The 20,339-nt window shown below is 36.3% G+C and overlaps 6 protein-coding genes across 7 annotated transcripts; 2 read left to right on the top strand and 4 right to left on the bottom strand.

Annotated features, from left to right (window-relative positions):
• Nucleotides 1-206: 206 nt before the first annotated feature.
• side-VII (sidestep VII) lies at nt 207-8,585 on the bottom strand. 2 transcript variants are annotated; one of them, XM_068296854.1, is made up of 17 exons: nt 8,566-8,585; nt 7,842-8,142; nt 6,014-6,143; nt 5,741-5,949; nt 5,054-5,164; nt 4,777-4,983; nt 4,522-4,673; nt 4,313-4,457; nt 4,057-4,187; nt 3,833-3,992; nt 3,583-3,753; nt 3,309-3,431; nt 3,056-3,189; nt 2,805-2,979; nt 2,402-2,718; nt 2,135-2,338; nt 207-1,905 (listed from the first exon to the last, which is right to left on the bottom strand). In XM_068296854.1, exons 2-17 carry the CDS (start codon nt 7,906-7,908, stop codon nt 1,492-1,494), a joined length of 2,850 nt encoding a protein of 949 aa, XP_068152955.1. In that variant the 5' UTR covers nt 7,909-8,142; nt 8,566-8,585; the 3' UTR covers nt 207-1,491. The 2 variants fall into 2 exon arrangements, with proteins under 2 accessions (XP_068152955.1, XP_068152956.1); XM_068296855.1 differs by lacking the exon at nt 8,566-8,585 and having other exon boundaries at nt 2,402-2,697; nt 7,842-8,525.
• Nucleotides 8,586-9,619: 1,034 nt separating this feature from the next.
• Nucleotides 9,620-11,309, bottom strand: Pnn (desmosome associated protein-like protein pinnin). Its single transcript, XM_068296973.1, is given in 4 exon segments — nt 9,620-9,785; nt 10,230-10,593; nt 10,595-11,015; nt 11,076-11,309. Coding segments are annotated over 4 exon segments (987 nt in total). The 5' UTR covers nt 11,201-11,309; the 3' UTR covers nt 9,620-9,708.
• A 257-nt stretch (nt 11,310-11,566) lies between these two features.
• eIF4B (eukaryotic translation initiation factor 4B) lies at nt 11,567-14,087 on the top strand. Its single transcript, XM_068296632.1, is given in 6 exon segments — nt 11,567-11,579; nt 11,901-12,031; nt 12,033-13,050; nt 13,119-13,182; nt 13,622-13,748; nt 13,969-14,087. Coding segments are annotated over 6 exon segments (1,407 nt in total). The 3' UTR covers nt 14,023-14,087.
• A 511-nt stretch (nt 14,088-14,598) lies between these two features.
• On the bottom strand, nt 14,599-16,520 carry Calr (calreticulin). Its single transcript, XM_068297106.1, has 4 exons — nt 16,359-16,520; nt 16,173-16,277; nt 15,354-15,826; nt 14,599-15,272 (listed from the first exon to the last, which is right to left on the bottom strand). Exons 1-4 carry the CDS (start codon nt 16,438-16,440, stop codon nt 14,721-14,723), a joined length of 1,212 nt encoding a protein of 403 aa, XP_068153207.1. The 5' UTR covers nt 16,441-16,520; the 3' UTR covers nt 14,599-14,720.
• A 1,361-nt stretch (nt 16,521-17,881) lies between these two features.
• Nucleotides 17,882-18,970, top strand: LOC137582530 (uncharacterized). The gene is made up of 2 exons (XM_068297108.1): nt 17,882-18,136; nt 18,197-18,970. Exons 1-2 carry the CDS (start codon nt 17,963-17,965, stop codon nt 18,845-18,847), a joined length of 825 nt encoding a protein of 274 aa, XP_068153209.1. The 5' UTR covers nt 17,882-17,962; the 3' UTR covers nt 18,848-18,970.
• Nucleotides 18,971-19,065: 95 nt separating this feature from the next.
• On the bottom strand, nt 19,066-19,871 carry LOC137582181 (protein spartin-like). The gene is made up of 2 exons (XM_068296634.1): nt 19,190-19,871; nt 19,066-19,091 (listed from the first exon to the last, which is right to left on the bottom strand). Exons 1-2 carry the CDS (start codon nt 19,869-19,871, stop codon nt 19,066-19,068), a joined length of 708 nt encoding a protein of 235 aa, XP_068152735.1.
• Between the last annotated feature and the right edge of the window lie 468 nt (nt 19,872-20,339).

A 20,339-nucleotide genomic window follows, 5' to 3' on the forward strand; every position in this document is an offset into this window, starting at 1 on the left:
ATTAAAATTTATTATTTTAAAATGCATTACTACTATTATGTTAAATAGAACTAAATATATATATATATATTTTATTTTATCATTATATGTAAATACGAATGGTATGTAAAAGAATGAACCAAAATCCATTTAGGTTTCCTTAAGGAAAAACTCTTGATTGAATTTCGGAACATACTTTATTAGTATTATCATTTTATGATCGCTAAATTAATATTCTAGGATACACCTACATACATATTCGCATACACGTATTTTAATTGTGTAAGTATAAATATTGTATTAGAGGACTTAACTTCGACTATATCAAAGTGTCTATACCAATTGCAAGCTCTCAATTTGGCCGATCTTGTTTAGTTTTTGATGTAATGTAGCTTAACATAAAAGTAAAAAAAAATATAGACAATTTTAACAAAGATTGTAGACTGCTTATCCTTTGTTATTGTGAGAGAATTTTTGAAAGTGAAATGATTATTGGGTAAAATTTGAGGAATATTATTCGTTTAGCACAAGAGTGCAAGAAAACTTAGACATAATATAAATGCAACGATTAACTATTTGAGCAAATTTCAAAAATTCCGCTTTTGGCTATACTTAATATCACGTAAAATCAGAAAAATGACTTTCCTTCAAATCCATCCCCATTATTAAAAAAGTTTGTTGTTCTTCACGATAAAAATCCATACACATATGTTGGTATATAGTTGGTTTTAAGCAGATATAGAAATGATTAATCAACTAATTATAGTTGTTTTTGGAAAAAGGTAGCTTGTTCATCATGGTTTAAATTGGTCTAGATACACTGTTGTTACAAATCGGCCATAGGGTTTAGAAATGCCATTATCCTTGAACCGAAATAGTTTACAAGTTTGAAATAGCCGAAGCCAGCTCTCAGCTAATTTTGTCCCAGATTATCATAATTATTATGGCTAGTAAAACATGTTTGACCATTTTACGAACTCTTCTAAGTTTATCGTTTAAAACAAATTCTAAAAACCAGGCATTAATCCTCAGGATAAAAGGATTTTCAACTAAAAACAAATATCTTGTGATACGCAGGAGTGCACTACATGTGGATAAATAAGCTATCTTTGGCAACTTATTCGTCTTGGAAACGCGTGCAATCTTGAGTTGGTTTAGTGCACACAGCTAGAAAAACCCAACAAATAATAATTAACTAACTAAATGTGAAAATGTGAACTTTCTTTTCTAATCACATAAGCTTAATATTATAATTATTATTAAGGTAACTCAACACTAACTTAATGTCTTAAGATATTCTTGTAAACTAATTATTATACAGGTGGAAAATCAATTAGGGGGAATGTTATAAAATCTTTAGTTCTTTTTTTTTCTTTCTTTTTAGTTTGCTTTCATAATAAATTTGTATAAAATCGTTAATTTCACGCATAGAAAGTATTAAAATATAATCGACAGAAAGCATGGAATTTCTAGTCACAGGGGTGTATCCTTAACCCTGTGAGACTTCTATAGTCATACGGTGCTATCGCGTTTTAACATTAACGGAGTTTGGACGGTAACTTCATCATCTGACTGGTTTTGGTCAACCGAATGGATGCCATTGGCTGCAATTCCAACACAGACCCTACTTCGTTGGGCTTGATTAATGTGATGCAATGCTATAGTTCGTCCATGGGGGTGTGTTAAAGCATTGGATGGCGAGGTTATAGAGCTTCTGGAAGCGGATGGGGATGATGGTGTATTCGAATCCACAGGCTGTCCATGAATTCGTGCTGGTGGAATGGATAGTTGATGGAATGTCGAAATGGGTGCCACATGTCTGGCTCCTGCCAAATTGCTGCTGTATCTTGGCCATGCACCTTGAGACGATTGCCGTGGTAGAGTGCACTGGGCAATGGAATTGGAATAGACATGTGGAGTGACATTCTGAAAAGAGCAGATTGGAAATTGATTAGAATAATCCACTTATTAACTAGCAGTGACTAATAGCACCCATACAAAATATAAAGTATACGCACTGTATACCAGCTAAACTATTAACGTTCTGGATAATATTTTAATCATAAGGGTTTCTCAACGGAACTTGGCCGCAAGAAGTAGTTGATTCAAGCAAACTCTTAAGCAATTAAAAGGATAATGCTATTAGAAGACTTACAATTGATAGTCCACCAAGAGAATTGGGTCCTTGGCCTTGTATTCCACCACGTAATGTGCAATAGCCAATGCTATGGGAGGCATGTAAAGTCATTTCAGCACCACCCACATGCTGTGTTAGAGAGTCATTGACAAGAATACCCCTGTTAGGACTGCAATTGGCATCAATTGTGGAAATCTGCTGTCTTCTTCTGGCACAATCAATCTGAAATTTTAAGCCATAGATATTATTTTAGGGCTAACGAATGGTTACCGAAATTAAACACACCATATAAGCCTCTCCGACTTGCTCGTCCGGGTCAATCGCTTCAGGTACTACATCTGGGTTCTTTTCATCGCTATCGTCGCCATCCTTGCTGCCAGTGCTTTTATCACTTGGTCCAGGTGACTCATCTCTGGACACATTCTCATTAGATAGTTCCTTTTGTCGACGTCTTGTTGTTGCCGCACAGGGAATACGAAGAGCAAGTATAATAGCCAGAATTGCAACAAGGACAGCCAATGTCAATCCAATGGTTAATGATACCATCGGAGAGAAGAGCAACTCGGCGCGCGGATTATTCGCTAAAGAATTGATAAAGTGCACTGTGATTTAAATTTTAAACGTTTAATACAATAAACATTTTGGATACGCGCAATGCCAAGTAATTTTAGTATCTCAATGAACTTACTTTGTTCAGATGTAAGTTGTTTTTCCGGCATACGAAGCATTGCAGCATTCAGAATAGCTGGATCTGAACGTCCTTTAGAATTATATGCGAAAATCGATAAGCGATATAGACTACCAGGAACAAGGCCTGAAACAGTGAATCTTGGACTCGTTGATGTGATATTGGCTTTTATTTCCTGAAATATTGTAAACAGTTATATATGTATATATGCAAATCGCAAGGTTCTATATCAGATTGATCTGAAAACTTACGTGGGTAAATGAATCTTGAAGCTCTAATAAAAACAATTGTGGTAATCCGCCATTAAAACCATCACTACAGGTTACAGTTAGCGAGGACATTGATATATTAATTAGGGTACAATTATGCACTTGATCCGGACGTCCTAAATGAAATAGTAAACTTCAATTAGCCTTTTACATTTTCTACAAGTCTAGACAATGTTTTTTGTCTTGTATATTTTAAAGTATATGTGTGTCTTGTATCACATTTTAATAAATTCACCTGCAGCAATTATATGATAGACACAAGGAACGCGTTGTCTTCCAATCTTATTTGATGCTACACATAATAAAGTGCCATAATCTAGTTCGGTAATCGGCGTATAAGTTACAATTGACGTGGTTCCTAACAATTAAAGATACAAATTATTATCACAAGCTAATATCAATTTGATGAAGAATAAAGACAGATATAGCCAGAAAAGTAGAGACTACATTTGGGACCCGATTAGAGGTCTCTTTTCGCAACCCTTTTCCCTTTATCATAAACAACTCACCCGAGCGAGTAATGTGATTGGTTGCCACATCAATACTTTCAGCGGAATTGTTAAAAGTCCAACTGAAATCCACATCATGAGGATTGGCATCTACCACGCATTTGATCCGGGCATCTTCCTGTTTAGCAACTCCATAAATTTTCGATTGATTTTGAGCACAAGTGGGAGCATCTATTTATATACAAATACGAATCGAAGAGAATATTGTGACAATGTCAATTGAAAAGAAAGTCCTTAATAATAAACTTACACAGAATATTTAGGGGAAATGGCGCACTGATGCCTTCACCTTCAGCATTGAACCCAACACAAGAGTAATTACCAGCTGTAGATCTTGTAACGCCTTGTAATACCAAGGAATGGTTACTTATTATGACACCTTGCGAAATATTATGCGGCAATGGGTGACCCTATAAAAATATAAATAACTCTCTAGTAACATTTGAGTTCGTGGACTAATTGTAAGACACTTACATTATGACGCCACTCAATTCTAAAGACCTGCGGATGAGCAACAACTAAACAATCAAAGTAAACATCGGTTCCTTCACGCAGTGCATTGGCATCTAGAGATGTTCCCAAACGGACATAAGCTTCGGGTACATCTGTAAAACATAATTTATTGTTGACAAAGATTGTTTTTCCAAGAGCAACTCTTTTAAAAGAGTTACCAAACGATTGTCTAGGGGAATGTGATGCTTTTGTTAGAAAATAGAAAAACATTACTTACATTGAATATCGAGTTTCCAACCATCTTCTAGGGGTTCCGAGGGTATAGCATGATTATAAGCCTTGCAGGCCAAGAACTTTCCAGCATCTGATTTACTTAGGCTTATTGAAAGTGTACTAGTTGTTTGATTGCCATCGCTTGAAGTCTAATGAAAATGCAAGTCGTCTCATATATATATCCAATAAGTGCATATAGTTATATATACTCACAGTTTCAGTTGTCTTTTCGAGACGTATTCCATTTTGCCACCAAGTTATTACCGCAGGAGGTCTTGATCCGGCACTTTGACATAGAAGATCATATCTTCGACCGGCCGAAAGTGGTTGATGGGCACCCAATAATCGTATATTTAGTGGGGAAACTGCAAACAATTATTTAAAAATTTGAAAAATACTCAGTAAAAGTACTTAAAAATGTGATTTGTGAGTTTCTATCTAAAATATTATATAATTTCTTTGACTTACAGTTCATATCGATTTGAACAACAGCTTCCACAATCGATGCTCGTGGATGGTTAGCTGCTCTACATGTTAGCCTAGAGTTAAGATCCTCTCTTCCAAGTGGGCCTAGCGATATTTCACTCTGAATGATTTTGCCACCTGGTAAGTAAGTGGTATCAGATTGCGCTTCAACGCCATCTCTATACCAGCTAACAGATGGAATTGGATAGCCTAAGAATTTAAGTAAACCAACACACACTTGTAATAATATGCATTATAAATATGAAATACTCTTTCTTACCGCCAATCACTTGACATTTCAGTGTCACTATGTCACCTTCACTATATGGTCCGACGACAGTGGATCTCTCAACATTCGCACTATCTCGAATGACAACTTGTTTGGGTGGAGCTTAAAGGAATCACACATACATTTCAATGTTACAATGTTATCTAGCTAAATCTGCAGGAGACAATAGTCCATATATTTCAAATCCTAAATGGCTTTGTTTTCGCCCATATTTATTCACCAAAAAATTTAAATAAATAAAACCGGTAAACTTGGAAAATGTGTTAACTCGCTGTGTCCTGTTGTCCAGACTGGCGCCAGTTCTTTGCGTATTATCAAACGCGTCCATCTAAGATATTTGTCTGAGGCCAAGAAAACGGACTAAATCCAATGTTTGTGGCTCTGCGTGAAATTAACAAAGAGCTAAATTGTTCTTCCTAATTGTTCTCACAAATGGTATCAGCTGCTAGACCTATTAATTTGTCCTTAATAACATTGTGGAGCAGGCAAACTTGGAAACTTGTTTCATTCATGTCCATTATTAAGTCAAAGTTTGTTCAGCGAAATAAATTACCCCAAAACGAATGAATTTCGGTTCAAGTGTTACTACTTTTGGGGAAATTATTAAATCATTTAACTTGCTTATATGAAAAATGGTATAAAGATATATGTAAAGTGTGTGAAAATGTTTCTACTTACATATGACATTGAGGCGAACTCGTGTATTAAATGTCTGAGCTTTTAAGAAATCGACTCTGCATCTATATGTTCCCGAATCACTTCCTTGGGTATTTTGAATTGAAAGTTTTCCTGGTTCTTTATCGAAAATAAAATAGGCTCTATCACCAAAAACCGATTCATCGGACCATCGTTTCGGTGCCTTTGAAATTCCAGCACGTATATCAACGCTAAAGAGGATGTGGACCAAAATATTTATGGAAATATTTGTGGAAATGACCCAAATTCAATTACCTGTATATGGGAGTTCCTTTGTCATCTCGATACCATAGAACCAAAACGGGTTCGTCTCCATCATATGTTGTTACATTGCAAGGAAGGTAAATATTTTCGCCAACTAAGGACTCAATTTGATGAAGAGGAACTACAAAAAATAATGAAACGTTGAATTGCGATTAACAATAAATGGAATTTAATTGAAACAGACATATATGTATGTATAGACATAAGTATCTCACAAAATGTGTTTTCTATTTTCGTATCAAGTGCTTATAAAAACACCATTAAAAATCATGCTAAATTTATCAATTTAATGGAGTGGGAGGTCAGGGGATGTGGCGAAAAGCCGCAATAATTGTCGTTGTCTGGCAAACACAACTTTTGTGCAGACTTTTATACTTATTATTCAAAATTAAATTAAAGATTTTAATGTGTGCATATTTATTTGGCCATGTCTAATTTGTCAACATTGAAAAACTTTTCGTTCTCCTCCCTCAATTTAACGACAATGACCAAGGAAACAAACATTTAATGGACTCTCAAAGGCCATGAACTTTGCACCTAAGTTTTATGGGGCCGGCAATTGCTTTTATTCTCTCTGTTGTATGTACTTATCAAACTTTGAATATTATTATTGGTATTTTTTTTTTTGTTTCTTTTTCTTTTTTGCAGATGTAAGTACCATAAGTTATTTTATTAAGCGGCCTCAGTTCGTGGGAACATTTTTACAATTCACTTGATTTTGGCAATGGGCGGTTTAAATTCATAATTGTTTAGTTATTGTTTCTACTCTTTCACACTTCTGAATTTTTATTGTTATCAATGGTCTTAAGTATTCAATTCGAAAAGCAATATATACTTTTTTCTATTATAAAGTGTTTTAAATTTTAGCTGCATGATACAGGATAATTGTATATAAGGTTTATGTTAATGCTCCTAACGAATCTATGCTTAAGTTTTTTACAGGCTTTCACTTGTCCAAATTATTAAATTTACACCAAAAGAATATGCTTTTCATCTCCTTTTTTGCTTTAGTATAAAACACTTAACATAGTTTTTTATAATTTTATAAAAAGTCTAAACATTGTGACTTTAAACCGAATTCACATTCAGAATCAGCATCAATGTTTTAGCTATAATGGTTAAACCTAATCATTTCCAAATAAATTCTCGAGAGAAAGCCATGAATATGTGATAAGTCGAGACTAACTAAAACAAATCGTTTCTCCAGTTTCTTAGATACACATTAATATTTGATGCTGAACACCCGAAAGCAATCTACTGTTTGGGCGTTATGCTTAAAAATATCACGCATACGACTGGTTAACCAAATAAATATGAATAGCGCACAACCAAAATAGTTTCAATCAGTTCAATTGATTTTTCTTCGATTATTAAATTGCAATATCTAACTTAGAAGTTTATAAGTTTGTTCTTTTATGTATACAGTGAGGCTAGAAGAGATTTTAATAAATAGATAGCATTCTGTTAAAATGTTTACTAAATTTGTGTATTAAAAGTAATAACGCTTTAGATAAAATGTCCACTAAATTACCGACGTATGCGTTGGTAGACATTATCTACATATTGTGTGCGAGATAAAAGAATAATTTAGGTTTAAATGTAAGTTAGAGGAAAAATAAGAAACGTATGTAATGGGCTATCTATGTACATATGTATGTATGTACATTACATCTACTTCAAGTAGATGCACATACATACATACATATGTACATATGTAACTTTACATTCAGACGAGTGTATCTAGTATGTATGTGTATATAGTTGTAGGCACTTATGTATATATGTATATGTATTTGTAAAGGTAATGCCCTACACTTACCATCTTTACTGCCGAAAGCTGTTTTCAAATGCAGTGATAAAATGAGTAGGAGTACTACTATATCCATGTTGGTTAATGTTTTGGTTGATTAAGAATTATATGAGTGCGTTGTAATTTTGGCCCAGCTCTTTTAAGATATCATTTTTTTTTATTGGACACAATTATACTTGATTTAGATTTAGCACATTCACTTTGTAAGGATCCAGGGGCATATATAGTTGAGTGTGTATGTGAATAGACACATACATACTAAATTCACTTATGTATCCTAAATTTGTAGTTTTCTATTGGACTATCTCCGCTAAAAGGAAAGACGCATCCTTATAGAAAATATGTATGTACATTCATGTACACTGATGCATATGAATTTTTGTCTGTATATGTGCCCTTACTGATGTACATACATACATCCTAGGTAAGTAGATACAAAAGTTTTTAAGAACACCATGTAACAGCAGCCGGTCGCAAGTCCGCACACACTTCTAGGCGTTCCGGAAAGTGATTACATTAATATACATACATAACTTTCTTTGTACATGTATATGTATGTATGTATATGTTAAGGTCTGTGCATTTAAAACTAAAAATCACTGCAACACTCTTTCAACATAAGTCTAATTATATCAGTTTATAGGCTCATCATCATCTGCATTTATAGGTGTGTACATCTCATAAATGAAACGAAAAAAATATGTTTTTTTTTTTTTTGGCAAATTTAATTCACTGTAATAGAGTTATAATATTCCTTTTCCAGTCGCGAAACGGAACTAACAAGCACATCGCAACTCCGGAGCATTACACCTGCAAACCTGGGATCAAAAGCTTTTTGGGGCTGGCGCCTGCGCCTCTCATGCAGCTTTTGATGTAAATATTGGAAATATGACCTTTGTACATACAAAGATGCCATCTTCTACGATACCTCTTCCATTTTACGTGGTCCACACTTGTCAGTCCGCATCGCAACATATATATGTATGTATGCTCATCCCCTATGTACATAAATACATACATACATAGTATACTATATGGTATAACTCCTCTATGTACCTCCATTTATATGCATCTATCATTTTCGCATCTATGTAGCTGAATTGCATTTAAATACACACAATTTGTTTGCCCATATCAATAATATTTGATATTCCTTTCTCATTTCACATATTCCATTATAAAATGAATGCATAGACTAACGCAAAATGATGCAGTTCCTGGTGGAGAACTGTAGTTTAATTTAAATAAAAATTTACGTTAGTTTAGTAGTTGTTATTATATTATCTGCATATCTTGGAAAAACGTCTTTACTAGTGTAGCATTGGTTACGCTTCATGTATTCTTGACCTGCATCACTACCACTCAAAAGTTGGCCCTTGTAGTTATTTTTGAAAAGCTTTCTTGAAAATTCTAAAATTAACCCTTTCATTTTAATGCTTGCGATTTCTTTTGTTGACGAATAAAAGAAATGCAACTTGGTGAAAACAACATAATGATAAATAATTTTGAGACTTAGTCAATAATTACTAAAAGTATAGATGATTCTCTAAGCGATAAAATAAACCAAAATTAATCAAACATAAAAATCTTGGAAAAAATGCAAAATTTAGATAAAAAATTTAAAAAAAACGTATACAAAAATGATAACAGATTTCCAGTTTTAAAACATAATTCATTCACACATTTACCCTTCATGAATCAAAGCTTTGAATCTGCTAGCCAAGTCTTTTGCCATTAACTTTAAGTGAACCAACTTTTAAAAGCGTCGAAATTTAAAACAATATACATATTTTTTAAAATAATTTTTTTTTTTTTGTATATTTTTAGTACAATGAAAATTCTTAGATTATCCAAATTAATCTCGAAATTAAAGATTCTATTTTTTAGCTACCATGCTTAATGGGTTATCATCCCTTGACGCTTTAATCTTATTTTCTTTTGCATTCTTGTCGCCTGAAAACAAAAGTACAAGGTATAAATAGATTTTAGCAAGTAGTTTCGTTTTATATATTACGTATTTTTATAAAGAACAAAAATAACTTGGTTTTTGGACAATCAACTGTTATAGTATAAGACTAGCATATGTCAATTACTATTAAAAAGTAGTTAGTTATTTAAAATAACTTTCGCGCAAGCTTTTGCAAATCGGCAAAAATATTTAAAACATTTCTAAACATTTTTTCAAAGACAACTGATGTCCAAAAGATCAAGCTACTTATTGTTAGCTTTATTTTCAATAATTCCTAAATTCTTATTTTAAAGTTTGATAAAAACAATAATTATTTGTGTAAAGAAGTTATAAATTAATTGTTTTTTAAGACTTATGTGTAACATGTTTGTTCAAGGGCACAAAAAATTGTACAAGCAAATCCGCGTATTTCCGAAGGATTTACTTACATTTTTGTTTACTGCCACTTTCCGTCTCGAATTCTTCGAAATCAGCATTGCTCTCATCCATGGCATTCTCGTCGTCTGTATATTGCGATCGCTCCAAGTCCCTGAGTTCGGCATTAAACTCATCACGTCGCCCTTGCAAAAGACTTTCTATTTCGGTGCTGCTTTTCTGCAGAAGCCTCTCTGTGATTTCATTGTGGTTCTGTGGCCGGTAAAAAATGTGCGGCTTAGCTTTTGTTCGAATTTGTTGTTTCTGCTGCAGCGTTGACGTCTCCCATAACTTAAAGTCTTTCAGTCGTGCCATTTTGGTTTCCAACTGTTTGATTTCAAGTTGTTTGCGTTTCCTATCCGAAAATAAAGATTCACGTTCTTTTTTTTAATAACGCCCGCTCTTGAAGTTGTTGCTGTTCGAGTTTCCTTTCTATCTCAGCCTTTTTATCTTCTTTGGTTTTTAAACGCGTCTCCTCCTGGCAAAACTTTTGCAATGTGCCCAGCAGGGATCCAAACATGCGTCGGTTTCGTGCTCTTGATTCGGAATCCGTTCCCTGAGCCTCTACAACCTCCTTTCTAGATGGCAACTCTCGAATTACTCTTGAATTGAGCCGCGGCGTTGGACCACGAGCCTGCACGTCCTCATTGGCAGACCGGGCGAATGGTGACTTTGCATCGTTAGTTTTTAACCGGCGTTGCTGCTTATTTTTGGAGAACTCATTACGCGATGATGGGGTCTGCCTCTCATTGTTGAACTCGCTTCTTTTGTTGTCATCCTCGTATTTATATTTGTCCGTTCTAAAAAGAAAACATGATTACCATACAAACAGATGTCTTCGGGGATGCATATGTACATACCTTATATCCCTGCCAACAAACCGTCGAATGTTCTCATTTAGTGACACTAGCGACTGTTTGGCAGTGCTGAGTTCTGCTTCCAAATCACCCACGGATGAAATTCCAAGCTTAACCACATCTGCCATTATTTGTTTCTTCCAATTGATTAAAATAACACGATATATTTATACTCATAAATTCACGTAAATTGTACAATTTCAATGGCAACAACAAACTGTGTTAAACAGTGGTGCAAGTAGTGTTGACAAAGTGGATATAAATACTGCTGAATCGAATTATGACAACTCTGGCAAAAAACATTACAGCATTTACGTCATTCGACATATTATCTTACGTTTTATATACTGGTGAAATTAGTGTTGATCAACGGCACATTTAGTTTTATTATCAATACTACAATTCTGGTGAAACGGAACTCTACTCAAAGCAAGCGAGAAATATTGAAAGATCTCGTCAAAATTTAAGTGTTTTTTTCGTGTATTATTGTAAAGATGGCATCTACAGGTACGTGGTTAAAGGATATGTAGTACAAACGCTGTTTGCCTTGCAATATGTGTGCTGATGTGTGTGTAACTGTCATTAAAAATTCTGTGCCAAATGCCCTCGTGGTTTAATTTCGACACGTAATACATACATACATACATATGTGCATGCATATGTACATACATGTACGTGCATATGAACAATTCCAGTTGATATGTACTAAGGCATTAACAAAAATTAAGTAGCACCCCATAGCTACATACACATACATATTAAATGATGATACTGCAGTTATTGTATGATGTAAAAAAAACTAAGAGTTTGCTTTACTCTTTTTTCCAGGCAAGAAAGGTAAAAAGAACAAGGGGACCGTCATATCGTTGCAATCATTTCTTTCGAACGGTGACACACCCGCTGGAACAACGCAAGTTTCAAAGAAGGTCCGAAATTTGGACGGCGACGACAGTGATGATGGGGGGCCACACACTACCCTTAGTATATCAGCTGCCAACTGCTCCCCGGGCAAATCGGATATTTGATGACGATTCTATTCCTCACAAGCCCCCATTTATAGCTTATATCAACAATTTGCCATTTGATGCAAACGAGGATGACATATACGAATTCTTTGGAAATATTAACCTGGTGTCGCTCAGGTTACCCAGGGAAGATGGCGATACTGGACGTTCCCGTGGTTTCGGTTATGTTGAATTGGAAAACCGAGATGATTTGATCCATGTGCTCAGTTTGCCAGATCCATCCATTAAGGGGCGTCGCATTCGTATCGAATTGTCCAATGAAAATGATCAGCAAAATCGCCAAAAGGGCAATCGCCGTTTCGAAGGATTTGGCAATAGTGACAGGGAAAACAGGGACTCGGGCAATTGGCGCCGAGACAGTCAGAACAATGGCACGGGCTCGAGTGGATATGGCAACAATTACGATCGTGGTTTCAATCGTGATCGTAAGCCGATTGCGGAACGGGAGGAAAATAATACACCAGGATCATGGCGCACCAGTGTCAGAACTCAGTCAAACGATTATTCACCTCCACGCAGAGATCCAGATCAGGGTGACAGATATAGGGAAGGACGTGGAAGACTTAATAACGAACGTTATTCAAGAGATGATGTCTCTAATAGTACTGCTGAAGAAAGACCCAGGTTGAATCTAAAACCTCGCACGTTGCCATTGCCAGAGATTGTCACCAAGCCAGAAGAGGAAGAACCTGAGGTTGAGGTTACTGAAGTAAAAGCTGCATCATCAGCAAATGTATTTGGATCAGCTAAGCCAGTCGATACTGCCACTAGGGAATTGGAAATCGAAGAACGTCTAGCCGAAGCCCGCCGACAAGATAAAGCTCGTCAGGAGACAGAGGAGATCAATGAGAAACTGTCAGAGGTGCAAATAGACAAGAATGATAACGAAAGCGTCGCTCCAAGTGTGAGCTGGCGTCGTACCGATAACGATGACAGCAAAAGAAATTCACAGGGTAATTATCCAAAATATCCTTATGCGTACTCTTTGGCTTATATGTTAAAGTATGCTTACTTATTCTAGATGAACGGCGTCGAGATGACGGAGAGTATAATAGATTCAATAAGCAACGCGATCGCAATGACAGGTGTGTGTGATGACAACACTGAACATTAATTGGGCGACAGTTTTAAAGGAACTGTATTAAAAAACTTGTAGGGAATTTTCAGTTTGAAGTTAATAAAACTAATTTAACTTATAAACAAAAGTTTAACCACACTATTATACAACAAAGATTGGTTTTAAATGTAGAGTTGTTTTCCGTTAGCTAATTAATACACTATATAATATAAGCTAGAAAGTTGGCTAAAACCATTATTTTTTAGGTTCGGATAAATAATTTACATAAAACAAAAACAAAACCCTTTAGTGACCAATTGAGTTAGAAAGCTGTAAAAGAAAACTATATAGGTTATGGTCAGTTTAAATGTCTTTCTAGGGATTATAACGTGGATAGACTTCAACCTTTAACTATAAGTTATACCCCGATTTGACATTTATTATATTTGTGTTTGTTTTTATTGAAGATATGAGAATTCCAAAGGAAAAGTAAACACAAAAGGTGATGGAAAGTTGCGGGAAGAAAGCAAAAGTAAACGAGATACACGAAGCGAGCGTCCACTGCCGAAATATCAACCAAATCAGGCTGGACCGGTAAGTAAATCTAGACTTAATCAATACATTAAATCAACAGCGACTTAGCCTGTTCTTGCTAGGCAACAAATAAAAACTAATTTAGCTTTAAGTCTGAATCTTTACAATACACTATGGAATGCTTAGATGTCAACCATATTTAAACTAGATGCTGTGTATCATGCTGAGCTTAGATGAATTAAAATCAATTAATATACATATATATGTATTTTCGTTGCAGACTTTGCAATCTTCCAACAAATATTCTGGACTTGACGATGAAGGATCTGAATAATTAATATTTGTATGTTTCTAATAAACAATTAAATGAATTAAAATAAACACATACCGAAAAATCAATCTGAGCTGTGTCTTTTTCTTTTAATATGGCTTCCCGGTACAGCTGTGTGTAATCAGTTGTGCTATGAAAAATTGAGATAGGTTACCTTAAATGTCTTTGACATATCTATAAATAATAAACAACAAATATTGACCGAGTTTGAATAACATCTAATTGTTTTTAATATTATCTTAGACAACAAAATGCCGTTTGCCGGTTTTTTGTTTATTCTACAAACCCATCCCTGAAATTGTGTCAGACTCAGCAAACGAAAGTTCAGCCCCAATAGAATACATTTGCTATTAGTCAAGATATGAATCTGAACAGGTTTTGGTCTGGCGAATCGAAAATAACCACGTAGACAGAAACAATGTTGGGGAAGTTTGTTGAGCTTTTAAAACTTCCTGATGCTTCTAATTAATCCTTTCCCCTGTAGGATTATATGTCTGTTTGATATATCTGAGCCAATTTTTCCTTTCACAGTGATTGACCAAATGTTTTGTAGGTTTACAAAAAAAAAAACCAAAATAATTTATTTATTAATTATATATTATAAGTCTTGCAAATTGTAATTGTGGATAGTGTGCTCCAACATTTAAGAAACTCAAACACAAAAAATACTCAATATTCATTGGTGTACATTCTTAAACTGATTACAACTCATCGTGTTCACTCTGTTCTGTTTCTGATTTGGAGTCATCCTTATCGTCCTCTTCGTCATCATCATCTTCGTCATCCTTGTCTGAGGATTTCTTGGCCTCCTCTTCATCCTTCTTACGCTGTTCTTCATCCTGAGCCTCTTTAACCTTCTTCTCACCAGCCTGTGTGGCCTTAACGCCAGCGGCTGCCTTAGATGCTAACTCGACATCGTCGGTGATGAGGACATTGTCGAATATCGTGCCAGATTTCACTTGCCACAAATCGAAGCCAAGTGTGCACACTTCCTTACGGAGGTAGAGTTTATCATCTGGAGTGTATTCTGGGTTATCGATCTCTGGATGCTCCCAGGCTCCTTTGTAATTGGGGTTGTCCAACTGCTTGGGTTGCCATTCTCCCTTGAACTCTGGGTTGTCTACCATTGGTGGCTCCCATTCACCATCCATCTCATCGTCCCAATCCTCGGGCTTGGTGGCATCGGGATCTGGGATGTGTTCTGGCTTGTCCCAATCTTCTGGTTTCGTATCATCAGGGTCGGGAATGGTGGCCTATTAACAATGAATTTGAGAGAGTAAGAAATTAAAATTTATATTCAAAATACTTTCTTGCAGCCATTTATATATACCAACCTTATCATCCCAATCTTCGGGTTTCTTTGCGTTTGGATCCTTGATTTTCTTTGGTGCCAGGAAATCCCAATCGTCTTCGAGGTTTCCAGATTCAACTTTCTCGTTATCGATAAGAACTTCATAGGTGTTATCTGGTTTCACGATAAGCGTGTAGAAGTGAGTGTACACGTCATCTTTGCATCTGATATCCTTGTTAATCAAATGGTTCTTTCCCTTGTAGCTGAAGATGACATGGACTTTCTTGGTACCGGGTCCGCAAATATCTGGACCAAACATAATTTCATAGGGCGACTCGCCGTGCATGTCGGTCTGGTCTAGGGAGCAATCGAACAGCTTCACATAACCACCACCGCAATCGATATTCTGTTCATGTTTCACAGAGAACTGAATAACCAGGGGCTTATCTTCATTGGAGAAACCATCGAATTTCTTGGACACGGCATAAAAGCGGGCATCTTGAGATGTCTGGATTCCTGTTGAAAAAGAGGGGTGGGGTTATGTTAAAAATATCCAAATACCAACTAATGCATATATAATTGGAATATACACGTATGTGTTTTGTCTGTGTATGAATGTACATGTGCGTCATTTGGAGAACGCATTTGGGAGAGAAAAATTCGGATAATTTGTGATCCGCAAAATTAAAAACCTCTAAAATTCCCACCTAGTGGGCGATACCTCGAAAACGTTTTGAAAAAGAAACCTCTATGAATCGAAAATTGTCCCCTTTTTTTGTAAAAAATGTTATTCTTTTCAACTGTGAGCAAATGGCTCAAAAATACTTCAATAAAACACAGAAATTTTCATAATTTTACTCACCTTGATCTGCCTTTTCATCATTGAAGAAAGAGCCCGAAGAAAGAACAAATTTACCAAGCTCCTTTCCAGGGTGTTTGCTGTATATCCACGTGTCCTCCCAGCTTGCTGTTTCATACATAAGCGATGCAAAAATTAGTTTAAAACAAATATCCACCGGCACAATCCCTTGCAATCTAAACTATTTACCACTGTCAAAGTTCTCCTTGAGGAACACTTCTCCGCTGACATAGCCAGCAATTGCCAAAAATGCCACCAATATTCCGTGCATTTTAAAAACGACCGATTCACAAGACTCCACAAATTCGAATAAAAAAATTTTTTTTTTTCGCCGTGGACCAGAAGCGCCGGGGTTGGGTGAATATGCCGAAAACGCCGGCAAGACGGTTTTTAGGTATGGAGAACTGTGTAGGCGAAAGCGAGATGAATATTATACTGAGTGGGTAAACGCGTTGTAATGGTGTGATTGGTCACATGTGGACGAATCACAATGTTCTACGTATGTTTCGATATAACCAGACCCAGTGGTGTTTTCCGATGAAACCAAGTCCATATGATAGGTGCTATGACTATGATTAATATATTCGATAAAGCAAAAGTCAGTTGAAACCGATTTTTAAATATTAAAAGGTGTAACTTCTATAGTGGCTGCAATAATTTCCAGCTCTTGCATTTCGTCTTTGCCTATGATTTATTGTAGCTTGGTTATTTATTAGAATAATATCTAAAAATGTTGATAGGCAGGCTACTATTTAATTAATATCTGTTAGCCTACTGCTACTGTTTATTGCTAGGGTTCTAATTATCGTAATATCTTAAAATACTGTTAGCCAGGGTACTATTTATTGGTTTTTTTTCTTTATTTACATGAACCGAACTAGTTCAAATATAAAAGTATCTGGTTACCTTTGAAAGTAGAAAACCGATTGAACTTGTCAACAAGGTGGATAGCATCAAATACCACCGGAGGCAGCCGATGGCTCAAAATCTTCGCGGCCTTCAGCGCCCGGACAATGATCTGGTGGCGTCACATTATTCTTTAAACGGTTTCGTGGCACCTGTCACATTATGTGAGTTAGTGAGCGGGAGTATCATTAACCATATGTAAGTTTCATATAAAATGTGAACGCCTCCAACTCAGAAGAGCAGCTGACATCGTAGACCAAGATTTTCTGTCCCGTACTAAAATTTGTCAGCAGCACTACAAAGATGCATGGCATCATCACCAGCTTCAGTGTCCAGCCGTAGTGCCGTCAGCCAGATGCCTTTCATGGGGCAGAAGATGCGTGCGGGGTGAATATCATATACATATTTCTATTAAATAGAAATATATAGTTAAGTATGTACATACTTGCATTATGTACATTTTAGAATTAATTATAAAAAAAGAAGCCTACGAAAACAGCTGTATGAAACTGAAGGTCACCGCCAAATAAAAGCGCTTAAATTGCGATCCGCTAGTTAGTTTTATTAACATAAAAAGAGATAAATTTACTTACATATATTTCCCATTCTATTGGGTATCAAAATTTAATGTTATGTTAAATCAGGTGTGAATAAATATTCCAAAAATTATATTGGCGCTCGGGTAATTCGCCTCTTATTTGTGAATTCGCTTGCATTTAGTGAGCCAATTCGCTTGCCTTTTTCGATTACGATAGTTTTTTTTCCGATAATGTCGACTACGATAGGTTTTGTTCCAATAATGTCGATAACGATAACAAATCTACATTTGCTCCGATGACGAATAATAAATCGACGGGAAATAAACAAAAAAAATTAAAAAATTTAATATGACAACTACAACAGAAATTCAGTATAATATAAATGCCCAGACGTGTCGTGTTTGCTTGGAAACTCCCCAGACAAGTGACGCTGAAGCCTCCCTCTGCCTGCAGGATGAAATCGAGTACAACGATCTGAAAGTGGAACTCTGGCAATTGCTAGAAGCAGTCTCCAAGGTGAAGGTAAGTTAATAGCTTTTTAAAGTTGCAAGTACAAGGATTAATTATTTCTCGTTATTGTAGTGCACCCGCTATGATTCCATTTGGCCCAAACAAATGTGCCAAAATTGCACACGACGTCTGATTGTGGCCTACGAATTTATGCGGGAAGTGGAAAAGTCGCAACAAATTCTTCAGGAGCTTTATGAGCAAGAAAAGCTTAAGCAAGATGATGAACTGTCGCAGGATTTGGCCCGCATGGATGAGCTACATGTGTTTCAGACAGACACGAATGACATTGACCACCAGGCTGAGATAGAATCCGTGCAAGGTTTTCTTAATTATTACGAATATGTATTAGACATACACCAGGCAGAACATAAACAAAAAGATGATTATGCTGCAGGGCAGAGTTTGTTATTCAACTGTGAATCATGTCCACAACTTTTTGACGAAAGTAATTCACTGGAACGACACGCTGCTGTTGCTCACAGTCAAACAGTTCAAGAGGAAGTAATGCAAACGTGCCCATGGAAGCAACAAGAACCTGCCAATAAGCCACATCCCTATAAATGTGGTGTGTGTTGTATGGATTTCAAAAGTGGTGCTCTTCTAACCGTTCATCGCAATAACATGTCGCACTATAACTACGAAAAAATCAACTACGGTGATCCATTTGGGGAAAGCCAGAAGAAAAAGCAAGAGAACCACCCAGATGACAAAGGAAAAGACTGAAGGGCCAGTATAATCTTCATTACAAATAAAAGACTATTAGTGGTTAGAGACTCTTCCAAACTGTTTAAAAATTATTAGTTAATAGAAATTTAAATATTCTAAATTTCAGAGAGTGAGAACCAATGAGTTTTTGTAGTTAAGTTATTTCCTTAGCGAGCCTAAGCAGAGGTTGCGACTGATATTCAAAGTATTTCCCACAGTATCAAAGACGCCTTTTGCTACTTCACCTGCTTCATTACCGCTCCTGCAAAAATAGTATAGAAACTCATTATACGCTTACACGGATTATCTATTAGCTCCCTTGCCTTTGCTTAATAATTTGTACGGTGTTTTCACTCAGACTTTTGGCCAAAATACTGGCAGATTTCTCCAAACCACCAGCAACTATGGATAAACCCTCCACAGCATCCGAGGCTACAGCAATGGCTCCTTTCACTTTGTTATTCGCCTCGTTGCTGTCGCAGCCTAGAGCCTTCTCCACCAAAATGGACCCTTGCCTCTGTAAATGGATAGCCAAGACACGTCCCATTTCCTGAGAGGCAGAGCCTACTTTTTCTGCAATCTTTTCAGTTAGGTCGGCAGCAGCATAGGTAACACTTTGAGCTACCTCAACGGTAGCTTTGACGGATGGCGGAACTTGGGTCGGAGCTTTAGACGGATTCATTTTCGATGTAATATATGATGTAGACTTAGTTAACAGGCTACCAGCCTTCTCCGCTCCTTTGACTAGTGTGGAAGCAATGTCTTCCGCTCCATCCATAGTCAAATATTGATAGTCCATTTCTTCTTGTGATTGGTCAGCTATTGTAGAGCTAACTATAATTATGCCAAAGGCATTGTCAGAGGCTTCAGATTCCAAATCAGGAAAAATCAAAGCTCCGAAATCGGTGCAATAGAACTTGGTTAAACTGGGAATTACAGGATAAAGCCAAATCAAGTCCGTATCATTTTCCATCACACACAAGAAATGGGTACCACTAAGATAATTCCATTTGCCGCTCACCGTGCACTTCATCAGGGACATTTTTAAATTCTCGACTGTGGGTGTAAATACATTTGACCCAATGCAATAAAGTTTTATCTGAGCCTGGAAAACTTCATGCAATTGCGCCCTAGATTCCGTACTGGCTAAAAGGTCTCGTAAACCTGTTGCGAGTTGCTGAAGTGTTTTGGTTGTCTGCTCCTCTGGTAGCGAAGGATACGTGATCTTGAAAACGTCCATAGTTTCGTGCTTTGCCGCAAGGCGCGTTTTGGTGACTCGCCGGTGATATTGAAATTTAGCAATTGCAACACAAAAGAAACTGCAACTACTTATAGTCAAATATTTCTTATCTTATCTTTCGACCTCGATGAATAACCATGCAAACGTTCCACCTTTGCGCCATGTTCTCATCACACCCCACATAAACACTACTCCATATTTTTTAAAACATTTACAAATATAAACTAGTGGCACAATATACATATCACAACTAACTGGCCGAAATTGGCT

Source organism: Drosophila tropicalis, unplaced genomic scaffold, assembly GCF_018151085.1.
Source record: "Drosophila tropicalis isolate 14030-0801.00 unplaced genomic scaffold, ASM1815108v1 contig_859, whole genome shotgun sequence".
Taxonomy (NCBI): domain Eukaryota; kingdom Metazoa; phylum Arthropoda; class Insecta; order Diptera; family Drosophilidae; genus Drosophila; species Drosophila tropicalis.